Source organism: Vombatus ursinus, unplaced genomic scaffold (genome assembly GCF_900497805.2).
Source record: "Vombatus ursinus unplaced genomic scaffold, bare-nosed wombat genome assembly UNPS02014832.1, whole genome shotgun sequence".
Classification (NCBI taxonomy): Eukaryota; Metazoa; Chordata; class Mammalia; order Diprotodontia; family Vombatidae; genus Vombatus; species Vombatus ursinus.
In genome coordinates, this window is record NW_020954610.1 from 45,758,387 (window position 1) to 45,772,098 (window position 13,712).

Consider the following 13,712-nt stretch of genomic DNA (forward strand, 5'->3'; position numbering starts at 1 on the left):
GGGAGGGAGAAAATTTGGAACCAAAAATAAAAATAAAACTTAAAAAGTGTAACTGGGAAATATTTAACAAAATAAATAAAAATACAGGAAAACACAGGGAATATTACATTTTAAAACTAAGTCAATATATAGCCCAAAGGGATCCTTTAATGGCCCTTGTTTTTATTTGAGTTTGACAGTACTAATGCAGAGAAAAATAACGTCAAGTGGCCCAGTCCTTCCCTGTCAAATGATTCAAAGTATTTTTCATTTTTATAACTCTCTACTTGAGAAAGAAGTGTATTTGTAGGTTTGTGGCATGGAGGTATCACCATTCCCCTTTTTACAGATGGGCAAAGTGAATGAGGTACCGAACGATTCATGAACACATAGCTTCTATTGGCCACAATACCTCCATACAAACAGAGGAGGTAGCCCAATCTGTGGGGTCAATCAGCTCTGAAATACAGGTAGGAGTAAGGGTTCAGTCTCCTTACCCAGTAATCCACCAGAAGGTGATTCTGGAAAGGAAGGAAGCGCCAGACTCTGGACAGGGATTCTATTGGGAAAAAAAAACAGAATAATTAAGTCACATATACTGGGGCTATTAAAGTAGTAATTGACACCTTATCCTTCTCCTTTGCTGATAATCGATCACTTTAACACATCCAATTTGGCACCAAAAGTGATATTCTCTCTCCTGAGTTACAATGACTTCTTTAAAAAAAAAAAAAAAAGGCAAAAGACCTTTACTCAGGGGAGCACACAAGTTTCACAAAAAATCCAAAACACATCATTAACAAGCACTGTCTGGATTCAAATACACAGGGTCCCCCCAGCACCAGCACAGAGCTTAATTCTGAATTTTGGAATCTAAGCTTTTAAAATAATTTTTTAAAAGAAAGTGATAAGGAGACTGGTCCACACTGAGTACAAAGTAGCAAAAGATCTTTAACAAAGCATGAAGCTAAAGGACACATTCTATTTACAAGACAAAAGGGCCAACTCTTAATTGTTCACTTTTTGATTAACTACAGAAAATGTTTCATCACAGTCTGGCTTCCATAGGAGAACTACACCTTCCTGTTTCCTAGGATGCCATATTCGATAACAGGTGGGTATCTGATAAGGAGAATGTAGATTAATTACCAATACAAATCAAACATAATTAGAAGGCAAATCTGCTACCCTAGCATGGGGCAGGATGGGCAGAACAGATGTGATACTTCTCTTGAATGCATCTCCTCTCCACTCACACAGCTGCCACGTGAGCTCGGGGCCCTCATTGCCCTTGTCCTAGATTATTGCAACAGCCCAACTGGTCTTCCTGCCTCAAGTCTCTTCCTACTCCAGCCCATCCTAACCACTGCTGCCAAAGTCATTTTCCTTAAGTGAAGTTCTGACCATGTGACTCTGCCACTTAGTCAACTCTAGTGGCTTTCTATTGCCTCTTGGATAAAATATAAACTTCTGTTTAGCATTTAAAGCCCTTCACGCCCTGGCCCAAACCAATCTTTCAGCCTCAGTAGACATTCCTCTTCCTCTGGCACTGTGGAATCCAAGCAAACTGGACTCTATGTTCCTCACACAAGACAAGACATCCCACCTCCCATCCCTGTGCTTTGACTTTGGTCTTTCCACATGCCTGAGGTGCACTCCCTCCTCAATCCACCTCACTGAATACCTCTATTTTTTTTTCTCCCTCCCTCCTCTCCTGCTTCCCCAAGACAGCATGCAATCTGATACGTTATATACACATACAATTATATTAAACATATTTCCACATTAGTCACATTGTGAAAGAAGAATCGGAACAAAAGGAAAAAACCACTAGAAAGAAACAAAAAAAGAAAGAAAATAGTATGCTTTGATATGCAGCATTCAGACTCCATAGTTCTCTCTGGATGCACATAGCATTTTCCATCACAAGTCTTTTGGAATTATCTTAGATCACTGTATTGCTGAGAAGAGCTAAGTCTACAAAGTTGGTCATCGCGCAATGTTGCTATTACTGTGTACAATGTTCTGGCTCTGCTCACTTCACTCAGCATCAGTTCATATAAGTCTTTCCAAGTTTTTCTGAAATCTGCCTGCTCATCATTTCTTATAAAACAATAGTATTCCATTACATTCATATACCACAACTTGCTCACCTCTCTTTAACAGGCAGTTCAAGAATCACCCTTTACATGAACTTTCCTGATCCCTCCAACTACTAGGGCTCTCCTCCCAAACCACCTTGTATTTAACTACTATATATTCCTATTTATTCGCTTTAGATTTATATTATATATCTTTCTATTTATTTACTTGTACTTGTCTCCTCCATTTGGACATAAGCTTCAGTAAAATTCTCTGCATTTGCATCACTGGTTCCTAATACAGGGCCTGGCACAGAGAAGGCACTTAATAAATGCCTGTTGATTGAATGACTGACATATACAATGTGTCCTAAAAGTCTTAGGGAAGAGTTTAGCTATTAAAGCTTCCAATTGCACTTAAGCTTTTTGGAAGATAACTAGATAGACAGAAAGACCTAGAATCTCTAGGTATCAAGAATACACATACACATTACATGTACACATACTGCAGGGATATATAATTCTTGGGAACTTTTCCTTTTAGTCCCTTGGCTTGCAGGTCCCAAGACCCATTATCTCCAAGCATCAAGAACAAACATGATTAAAAAAAGGAGCAAGGTTAAAAAAGGTAACTTTCACTCTCAGAGATATTCTATAAACCAGATGAGACATTGCTCTATGATAAGCAGAACTAAAGTCCCTGTAAGTTTTCCGTGAGAAGAAAATTCAATCAGTCTATAAATATCATATGTGGTTTCCATTAGGTCTGCAGAGGCAACAAGGTGTAACAGAGAGAGGGCTAGCCCTGGACAAGCCTCACTTCTGTCCCACATTCATGAGATGCTGAAGCTATGTGACTAAACATTAAGCCTCCAGAATGTGAAATGCTAATCCTGTTGTACCTGGTCCTGGTTTGCTGCACTGGATTTAGGTTTGAGCCCTATATCTGAAGGCAGAGAGGTTGAGAAGCTGGAGTCTAGCCAAACAGGTATAACCATTGCAGGGAAGGGAATGAATACTGTGTCCCAATAGAGATAATTATAGTCATAGGCTATATGACTATATAAGAAAACCTAAGGAGTGGACTGCATCCCTCTATAGAAGAATGGAAGTTCTTTGGGGACAGGGACTAGCTTGCTTTTATATCTGTCTCTCCAATACCTAGTATGGTGCCTGGCGCATAGTAGGTTTCTTAATAAATGCTTCCGACTGATTAATACTAGGTGTGTTAACGACTGACAGGTCCCTGAACCTCTCAGTGCTCTAGACAACTCTCTAGGATTATAAGTTACTGACAATTTGTGGGTCTGCAAAGATGAAGGGAATTTCTATGCTGGAAGCTCCCTATGCCAATGAAATTGCAAGTCTGGATCCCCCAAAAATTATACACAATGTAAATGATTAAACTTTTGGAGAGTCTTTATGAAGACATACATTATATATGTGGATGTGGATGTAAGTCCAAAGACTAATGATTTCCAAATTATCTAATGCTTTGTATCATCTAAGCAACAGGCTGCTCTGATCAATGGAGAAATGACTAAATATAGATTTGGAAAGTTGACTGTAGAAGTGCACATGGGACAAGAAATCAAGATCACAGATATCTCAAAATAGCCAAGACTCATACAGAAATAAAAACACCACTGAACTAAGTTTTAATTTTTTTCTACAGTTTATCTATTTAACTCAAGCTGATTTTTTTTTAAGCCACTCCTATCATCCACAAAAGAAACTTGCCCTGGACTGATAACTGTAGCCAACAAGGCTGCCTACAGAGACCGCCTTCATCCGGAAGGACAAACACCTCTGATATGCTGAACAGGGCAGAGTCTGAGAGGATTTCATCCCAAAAGTAGACTACAGAATCTCATTAATTCATATTCCAGTAACTTAGGCCCCATGAGAATTCAGACTCAGCCCTGGGGGAAGGAGGAGGTGAAGGGGATTCTCAACAAATCAAAGTTACAAAGACTGGCATTATTGACGAGGGGCCATTCTGTTCTCTGGGTGCCCATCTGGGGCCTCTTACTTTATAAGAAGATACTAGCAGCTTAGCAGGATTATTTGACCTTCTTAAGAACAGTATGCTCCATCCATTCTTCTCTCCCTTTCCCCAAATCATGGCTTGAGAAAACTATCTCCCTAAAAGCCTGGTCTGACCAGGGCTACAACAGTCGCACTTTTCATACGTGTCAGGAGCCCAGGGTGAAGGGAGGAAAGGCCTCTTGTATCCTCGAACGTTTCACAGAAAAACATTAACTAACTTTTATGGTCCTGCAGTAGTTGTTACATTTTTAGGGTGAGACGTGTTAGTAAAGCCACAGTTCTACTTGCAACCAAGTAAGTAATAAGCTTTTATATTTGCCTAGTACGTGCCAACTACTATACTCTGTGCTGGGGACACAGACAAAATGAGAAATATGACCGGCTTGAAGCCAGAAAAGCAGTAGGGCATAATGTAAAAATGCTCTAGACTGGGAGCCAGGTTGCATGTCCTGTGCTAAGGAACCATGGGAAAGTCACAATATGTCTGGGTCTCAGTTTTCTTAGCTGTGAAATGAGGAAGTTGAACTAAATGATCTCTAAAGTCCATTCTGTGGTAGGTATGGGCATGTGTTTATGTCCCAAAAGTCTTACTGCAATTTTAGGCATTAATATATGTATGTATATAAACATACATATGTATATACACATATGTGTGTATATATAGACACATAGGTATGTTTGTGAATTGCAGATTTTAATTAACTTATCTCAATGACCTTACGTATCTCCATGCACAGAGCCTGGAGATAGGAGAGGCCTAGATTCCAATTATGGCTTCAACACTTTACAACATATTCAAATATGGACAATTAAACAGCTTCTTTGAGGTTCAGTTTCATTCTCTCAAAATGGGGACAAATCATACTTTGTACTACTACCTCTTGGAGCTGTTTCAAGGAAAGTACTTTGTAGATCTTAAAGTAATATAATAAACACAAGCGATTACTACTAGTGCTGGTCCAGAGGACCCAACACTATATGGAAGACCTATCTTCCATAGACACAAACTCCATCTGTGTCTTGTCGGACCATGGGCAAACTGCTTGACCACTCCTAGAAAACATTTCTTCCTGACCTCCATTTCTTAGAGCTCTGGTTTCCTTTAAAGCTCAGCTCAGGAACCATCTTCTACATGAGGTATTTCCTGAGTTCACCACCCCCTCCACCCCAATGGCTGCTAATGTCTTCCCCCTAAAATCACATTAATTTTGTATATGGTTAAAAACATACTTGTTCTCTCTCCCAAAGGACAGGGACTATTTCATTTTTTTTTCTTAATATTCTCAGTATCTAAAACAAAGAAGGGAATTAATAAATGCCTGCTGATTGACTAAACCACTATGAGTCTCAGTTTCCTCATCTGTAAAATGGGAATAATACTATAGCACTACCTCATATGGTTGTTCTGAGGCTCAAATAGGCTAATACATGGAAAGAGAGTGCTTTGTAAATATCATTACAATGCAAATGGCATTATATAAATGTCAGTTATAATAGCAATAAAGAAGCCATTTTTATGTCTAGAACACTCTACAGTTTGGATACTTCACCAATTTAGGGCAGAAGTCCTACCCCAAATTAACAAGATTTTACAGGACTTGTCTAAATAAATCTGTTTGGACTCTACCTCTTCCATTCTTCCAAATAAATGCACTCCACAGGCCTATGCCCACAGCTGCAAGCTTTGACAGACACTACCAAGATACCCTGAGAGCAAGGTAAGGCAGATAAACACAGGGAGAGAGGTTAGGGGGAGTGGGGCAGAAGAGAGAGAGGGAGGTTGAGAGAAAAGTCTGTTCAGTCTTTAGCCAGCTGTCATACTGGGCCCAAGAAACCTTTAGTCGATTTCCAGGGCAGCAGCAAAGTGCCCTGGGAGGAGAGAGACAACGTCAAACTGTTACAGATGAGAATGCTGGACATCCTAGATTAAGACCACTATGACTCAAGAGCTCTCTGAGGCACTCTCTCCCAAGGACAGCCGCTAAGCCTGTGACAAAGCATTAAATCAGCCTCACAGGAGAATGTGCTGAGTGTAAGAAGCCCTGAGACAACAGCATGCTTAAGGCTTTCTGGATTCCTCTCTTAGAAGGGAAGTGGGAGGGGATCAGGGAGAGTCAAGCTATCTACACAGCCAAACCACCAGACATCACAACATGTTCCCTTTTTTTTTTTTCGGTGGGTTTTTTTCCCCCTCAGAAGAGTGGGTCCTGCTGGGCTCCATCTTTAATGCCCAGTGAATAAAGAAAAGCACCAATTCATAGAGAAATGAGAAGTAGCACTTTTTATGTCAAATCATCCACACTGGCTAAACTCACTGTTTCAGTGATGACTCAGAGTGTGTCAGGAAAGATCACATTCTTTATCTGTTCCTCTATAGGACCTCAATGAACTGAATCAATCCTCTCTGCCTACCCTTTTGGTGACCGCTTTCCAACACTCTTAGCCCATCAGATGAAATGGGAATCCTCTACAATACTGGTGTTACAGGCCTTTTAATCTCCAAGATCAACCACAGAGCACAGGGATAATGATTGGAGCTGTGATTCCATTGTTATAGGGAACTCCTGGAAGGAGGAAGCATCCTCTGCCAACATGTTGAGACCTTTCCTGCAAATCATAGTCTTAGAGAGTTGACTAGAGCGCTGAGAGATTAAGGGTCTTATCCAGGGTCACACTATGAGTATGTGTCAGATGCAACACTTGAACTCGGGCCTTCCTGGCTTCAAAATCAGGTACATTAAACTGGCTCTAAGAGGCCAATTATATTAGAATCAAAGGGTTTCTAATTATATGGCATCACAGAATGTTAAAGCTGTAAAGGGAAAGAACCTTAGAGACCATCTTCTGGTCTAATCCCTCACTTTACAGATGGGGAAACTAAGGTCAGACAAAGTTAACTGACTTGCCCAAGATCCCATAAGCATGGTGCTGGGGAAAGACTAGTAAACCAAGAGGTAAAAGACTTGGATCAGATCTAAGTACTTATACTTACTAGCTAACCAGATGACTTTAGGCAAGTCATTTAATCAATCTGAGGTTCTTTCTAACCATATATCTGTGAGCCCATGAACAATTCCCCCTCTCTCTCTAGACCTGGCACCATTTGTGGCTCTTTAGGCTAACTATTATTTTGCTAGATAAGGGCTAAGGGGGCTGTTTGAAATTTAATTTTAGGAAAGCAAAGTAGCATGGCCATGGTGATATACCTTGTTTACTGGGAACCAACCTATCAATCAACAGACAAGCATTGATTAAACTCCTGCTGTATGCCAGGCACTGTGCTAGGTACTGTGGATCAAAGCAAGCCAATTCTCAAGAGAAACTCAACATCACTGCAAAAAAATCCAAGATGGCTATGGTCAGATGGCCTCAGATCAGTACAACATCTGCTGGTCAAATATGCATGGCAAGACAAATACAATGGGGGGGGCAGAGCCAAGATGGCAGAGGGAAAGCAGTGACTTGTTTGAGCTCTCCCCCAAACCCCTCCAAATACCTGTAAAAAATGGATCTAAACAAATTCTAAAGCAGCAGAACCCACAAAAAGACAGAGTGAAACGAGTTTCCAGCCAAAGACAGCCTGGATGGTTGATCGGAAAGGTATATCGCGCCGGGCTGGGAGAGGAGCACAGTGTGGTGTGGGTGCGCAGGCCACAGCAACCCTGGAGCAGGCCTCAGAGGACTGAATCACGGGCAGCTGTGGCAGTTTGCAGACTTCTCAACCCCTGAACGCCAAAGACAACTTAGAAGGTCAGTGGGAAAAGTCTGTGACTGTGGTGAGAGAAGGAGCTAGGTCTCAGCCACCCGCGGAGCCGCGGCTGTTTCCTGAGCTTCCTGCCCACAGACTGAAAGGGAATTGAGTGGCTGATCAGAGCGGGATTGCAGGGATCTCTTTGCCAGTGCTGAGGCAGGAATCTCTTGCTTTACTGGTGCTTGGATCTGGGTCACAGTTCTGAGGGGCAGTCCTGGGGCAAGGAGGAGTGCTGGCACGGTAGAGCTTGTTGTGGCTGTGGAGAGGAAACATCTCGCCCCTTATCATACCACCTTGGAAGAACTGAAAATTTTCAGGTCCCTAGAAGTATCTCTGAAAACAGCTGGACAAACCCTCGAAGCTTGGGACGGTACATTCTCCACATTGGAAACAGACTTTTACCTTAACAAAGAGTTTAAAACTCAAGTAATCGGCCAGGATCGTGAGTAAGCAGCACAAAAAGAGTCAGACTATATTATCTTACTTTGGTGACAAAGAAGATCAAAACATACAACCAGAAGAAGACAACAAAGCCAAAGTTCTTAAATCCAAAGCCTCCAAGAAGAATATTAATCAGTCCCAGGCCTTGGAAGAGCTCAAAAGGGGTTTTGAGAAGCAAGTAAGAGAAGTAGAGGAAAAACTGAGAGTTTTGCAAGAAAATCATGAAAAACAACTCAATAGCTTGCTAAAGGAGACCCAAAAAAATATTGAAGAAAATAACACCTTAAAAAACAGCCTAACCCAAATGGCAAAAGAGGTTCAAAAAGCCAATGAGGAGAAGAATGCCCTAAAAAACAAAATTGGCCAAATGGAAAAGGAAGTCCAAAAGATTACTGAAGAAAATACTTCCTTAAAAATTAGAATAGAGAAATTGGAAGCTAGTGACTTTACAAGAAATCAAGACATTGTAAAACAAGTCCAAAAGAATGAAAAATTAGAAAACAATGTGAAATATCTCATTGGAAAAATAACTGACCTGGAAAATAGATCCAGGAGAGAGAATTTAAAAATTATTGGACTATCTGAAAGCCATTATCAAAAAAAGAGCCTAGACATCATCTTTCAAGAAATTATCAAGGAAAACTGCCCTGATATTTTAGAACCAGAGGGCAAAACAGAAATGGAAAGAATCCACCGATCACCGCCTAAAAGAGATCCCCAAAGGAAAACTCCTAGGAATATTGTAGCCAAATTCCAGAGTTCCCAGGTCAAGGAGAAAATATTACAAGCAGCCAGAAAGAAACAATTCAAGTATTGTGGAAACACAATCAGGATAACACAAGATTTAGCTGCTTCTACATTAAGGGACCGCAGGGCATGGAATATAATATTCTGGAGGGCAAAGGAGATAGGATTACAACCAAGAATCACCTACCCAGCAAAACTGAGTATAATCCTGCAGGGGAAAAAATGGTCAAGTGAAATAGAGGACTTTCAAGCATTCTTGATGAAAAGACCAGAGCTGAATAGAAAATTTGATTTTCAAATACAAGACTCAAGTGGAACATGAAGAGGTAAACAGGAAAGAGAAAATCATAAGAGACTTATTATGGTTGAATTGTTTACATTCCTGCACAAAAAGATGATATTTGTAACTCTTGAGACCTTTGTCAGTATTAGGATAGCTGCAGGGGAAAAAATTATATGTACATATATATAGCTATAGATAGATAAATAGAGGGTACAGGGTGAGCTGAAAATGAAGGGGTCATACCTGGAGAATAAAATTAAGGGGTGAGAGAGGATTATACCAGGAGAAGGAGAAAGGGAAAGGTAGAACAGGGTAAATTATCTCACAAAAATAAACATAAAAGAAAAGGCTCTTACAGTGGAGGGGAAATGGGGGGAAAGTGAGAGGGAATGAGTGAATCTTATTCTCATAGAATTTGACTTAAGGAGGGAATAACATGCACACTCAATTGGGTATGGAAATCTGTCTTACCCTACAGGAAAATGGGGGGGGGAACAAGGGAGTGGGGGGATGATAGAGAGGAGGGCAGATTGGGAAAAGGGGTAATCAGAAACAAATACTTCTGAGGAGGGTCAGAGTCAAAAGTAAGAATAGAATAAATGGGGGGGTGGGAGAGGATTAAGGGAAATAGAGTCAGTTTTTCACAGTATGTCTACTATGGAAGTGTTTTGCATAACTGCACATATATAACCTATATTTAGTTGCTTGCCTTATCAATGAGGGTGGGTGGGGAGGGAGGAAGGGAGAAAATTTGGAACCCAAAGTTTTAAAATCACATGTTTAAAAAAAAATGTTTTCACATGCAACTGGGAAATAAGAAATACAGGAAATGGGGTACAGAGATCCATCCTGCCCTACAGGAAAACTGAAGGGGAAGGGGATAAGGCGGGGGGAGATAGAAGGGAAGGCAGACTAGGGGAAGGGGTATTTAGAATGCATGCCATCTTGGGGTGGGGGGAGGGGCGAGACGGGGTGAAAATTTAGAACTCAAAATCTTGTGGAAGTAAATATTGAAAACAAAAAAAAAAATAAAAATTGCCATAAAAAAAAAGACAAATACAACAGATGGGTAGTCTTCATACAAAAAAAAAAATATCTTAACACCCTTTACAGACTTTGGATTTTAAATTTAAAATAAATTCAGTTCCTTCTGCTGCTACACTCCCTCATCCCTACCTCTTACCCCAAAGTGAAATGAGCTCAAAGAATAATCTGAGTGAAACCTTATTACAAAATCTCACGTCTCATTTTCAGCAGACCAACACTGTTAAATACAATTAAAGACATTCAGCAAACATCTCTTCCTTTTTCCTCTAACCTCTTAATCTCGGGGAACTGGAAAGCCTACAAGCTATCAACAGAAATAAAAGCTTCCCAGGGATCTAGGGTTCCTTCTTTCTGTTTGGACTGTGCTCAGAATCGGCCTAATCCAAGAGGATCCCAAATGACAAAAAAGATTGGACAGAGTAGTTCTTAGCTGACCGAAGAAGAGGCTTGAAAAAAATAATGCCAGAAAAAACGTTCTCACCATATGAGGTGTGAGATTCATCAAAGGGACAGAGTAGGATAAATCACCTTCTCTGGATCTCGTGCTAGGAAGAGGATTCTGATGAATTAACCATTTCTGTCAGTGGTACCACTATTAATCCAGTCTCCCAAATCTGAGTCTTTTAATTCCTCCCTCACCTTTGCCTCCCAAATGAGTTCAGTTATCAAGGTCTATTGATTTTACTTCCACAACTTTTCTTCTACAAATATTCCTATCCCCTCCTTCTTACTCCCTCAGTCACTACCCTACTATAAACTCTCATTAATACCCTTTCAAGATTATTACAATAACACTGAAAAGGTCTTCCTACCTTTACTTCCTTCCACTTCAAATTATCCTTCATATTGTAGCCAGGATCTTTCCTTATACTTGGATATTAGTCCTATGCTCAAAAATCTCAGTGGTTCCCTACTGCCTGAATAATAAAATTCAAATCTCCTTTGTCTTATGTTCAAAGCTCTCCATAATCAACTGGTCTTTTTTATTCTAGACTATAATTTCATTTTATTCCACCACACACTGTACTCCATCCAAAGAGGACTATTCACTTCCCCCAGAAATAATATCATGTTGTCTTTTTTTATGCTGTTCCTTATACCTGTAATTTTCTATGTATTTGTCAAATCTTGCCCATTCTTAAAAGCACAATTCTATTGCTTTTCTATGAATCATTCCGTGATTCTTGATCGAAAATAACTTCTCTACTCAAGACCTCAGAAAGCACTTAGTTTGCAATTTTCCAGTGTGTTTATCATATAATATTACACATCTATGATAACGGTCAGTGAACAAGCATTTATTAAGCACTTACCGGCCTTATCAAGCACTGTGCTTTGCACCAAGGATACAAAGATAGACAAAACTGCTGTTCCTGCTCTCAGGCAGCTCACATACTAATAGAGAAGACCACATGCAAACAAATTGGTAGATTTAAGTTACCTACAGTAATGGAAGGTAATCTCAGAGGTAAGGCACTAGTAGCTAGTGGGGATTAGGAAAGGTCTCTTGCCAAAGATGAGATTCAAGCTTTGTCTTAAAGGAGGCCAGGGAAACCTCCACAAGGCAGAGGTGAAGAGGGAGATCGTTCCAGATGGGGGGGACATCCAGTGAAAAGGCAGAGTCAGGAGATGGACTAGCAAATAGGCCAATGATACCAGATCAAAGAATTTTCAGAAGGAAGTAAAGTATAAGAAGACTGGAAAGGTAGAACGGAACCAGTTTGTAAAGAGCTTCAAAAGCCAAAAAGAAGATGTTATATTTGATCCTGGTGGTAACAGGCAATCACTGTAGTTTGTCAGTAGGAGGTTGACATGGTCATATTTGACTTTAGCAAAATCACTTTGGCAGCTGAATGAAGGATGGATTAGAATAGGAAAGGACTTGAATCAGAGAGGACATCTGAGAAGATGTCTTAACCCTTTGCTCCATGAGGGTAGGGTGTATGTCTTATTTAAACTTCCCAGCACCTCGCAGAGAACACAGGCAGGAATTTTTTTTAAAGTGTCTAGTTCAATCCCTTCATTTTACTAAGGTTACATTATTTATTATAACATATAACAGCCAGGCCTAGAACCCAGTATTCTTGTTCACAGCCCAACAATGTCTCCTCTGTAGCCCAGATATTCAACCTACACAAGTAGTCCTGATATTGTAAGGGAGGATTAGAGCAAAAATGGGAAGGATCCCTCTTCACTAAATCATTACAAAATGTTTGTTCTGGACCCAGAAATGAACTCTTAGCCACTGCTCCCCTCTCTAGTATCTGCACCTAGGAGGTATGAGAACAAATAAACATGTTTACAAACCACATATATATTGAAAAATCTTGTGTCTATGTTGTTTCAAGACAAACAAAATTCTGTAATTTCCAAAAGAGAGGCTGAATCCGGGACATGGAGAGATCTAAAAATCAGTCATGGGTACATACTCATGTTGAGCAACAGCTTTTAATAATAATCAATGGGAATTTACTGAATACCTATTTGGTACTATGAGAAGCAGAGTGACATTATGGGAAGAGCCAGGAGAGCTCTGGGTTCAAATCTTGCCTCTGATCCTTACAAATTATATAAAAAAAGGACAAGTCAATTAACCACTATAAACCTGTTTCCCCATTTGTAAAATAGAGATAACAATACCTGTAGTACTTGCTTGGTGGGATTGTTGTGAAGATCAAATAAGATAATATGTACAAAGCACTTAACAAACCAGAAAGCAGTATATAAAGGTCAACTACTGTTGTTGTTATTATTACTAATAACAATAATAATAAATAAAGAAGGCATGTGGAGGACTAAAAGGTATCGAGTTCCTGCCCTCATAGGGCTCACAGCCTAGGGAGGGAAATGAGACAAATTAAGATGAAAAGATAATTAACAATACCAGGCAATGCTTTTAATAAGTGGCAGATGAGCTATGTGGACTCGCTTTCTATGTAACAGGTACTTAATAAACCAACTGAAATGGTCCTAGTAGGAAAACTACTATTCACAGTGGATACAGCACCAGCCCTGAAATCAGGAAGATCTGAGTTCAAATCTGGCCTCAGACCAAACACTTGACACGTACTAGCTGTGTGACCCTGGGCAAGTCACTTAACCCGACTGCCTCACCCAAAAAAAAAAATTCAAAAAAAAAAACCAAACCTACTATTTAAAAGAGGAAAACCAAAGAGGGAAGAAAAAAAAAAGGCTAGCCAACTGAATAGATTTTGTTAATCTAAACAACATATGCTTGGCCAGCTGTGTAGTTAAATACCAAAAATTTACCAGCCTACACAAATATTTGCCAACTTGGCTGATGTCAGTGTAGCAAGTAAAGCAAGCAAGAGTA

General features: G+C 40.0%; 1 protein-coding gene across 4 annotated transcripts in view; it reads right to left on the reverse strand.

Annotated features, from left to right (window-relative positions):
- The window catches only part of ABCC1 (ATP binding cassette subfamily C member 1), a 138,693-nt gene that overhangs the window by 74,178 nt on the left and 50,803 nt on the right, over positions 1-13,712 (reverse strand). For 3 of the 4 annotated variants that reach the window (XM_027839204.1, XM_027839203.1, XM_027839206.1), the window contains exon 6: positions 477-538. The exons of the other annotated variant lie outside the window; for it this stretch is intronic. In XM_027839204.1, the coding sequence (XP_027695005.1) occupies positions 477-538 (62 nt within the window). The remainder of the gene's footprint in view (positions 1-476; positions 539-13,712) is intronic. 4 annotated transcript variants of the gene reach the window in all.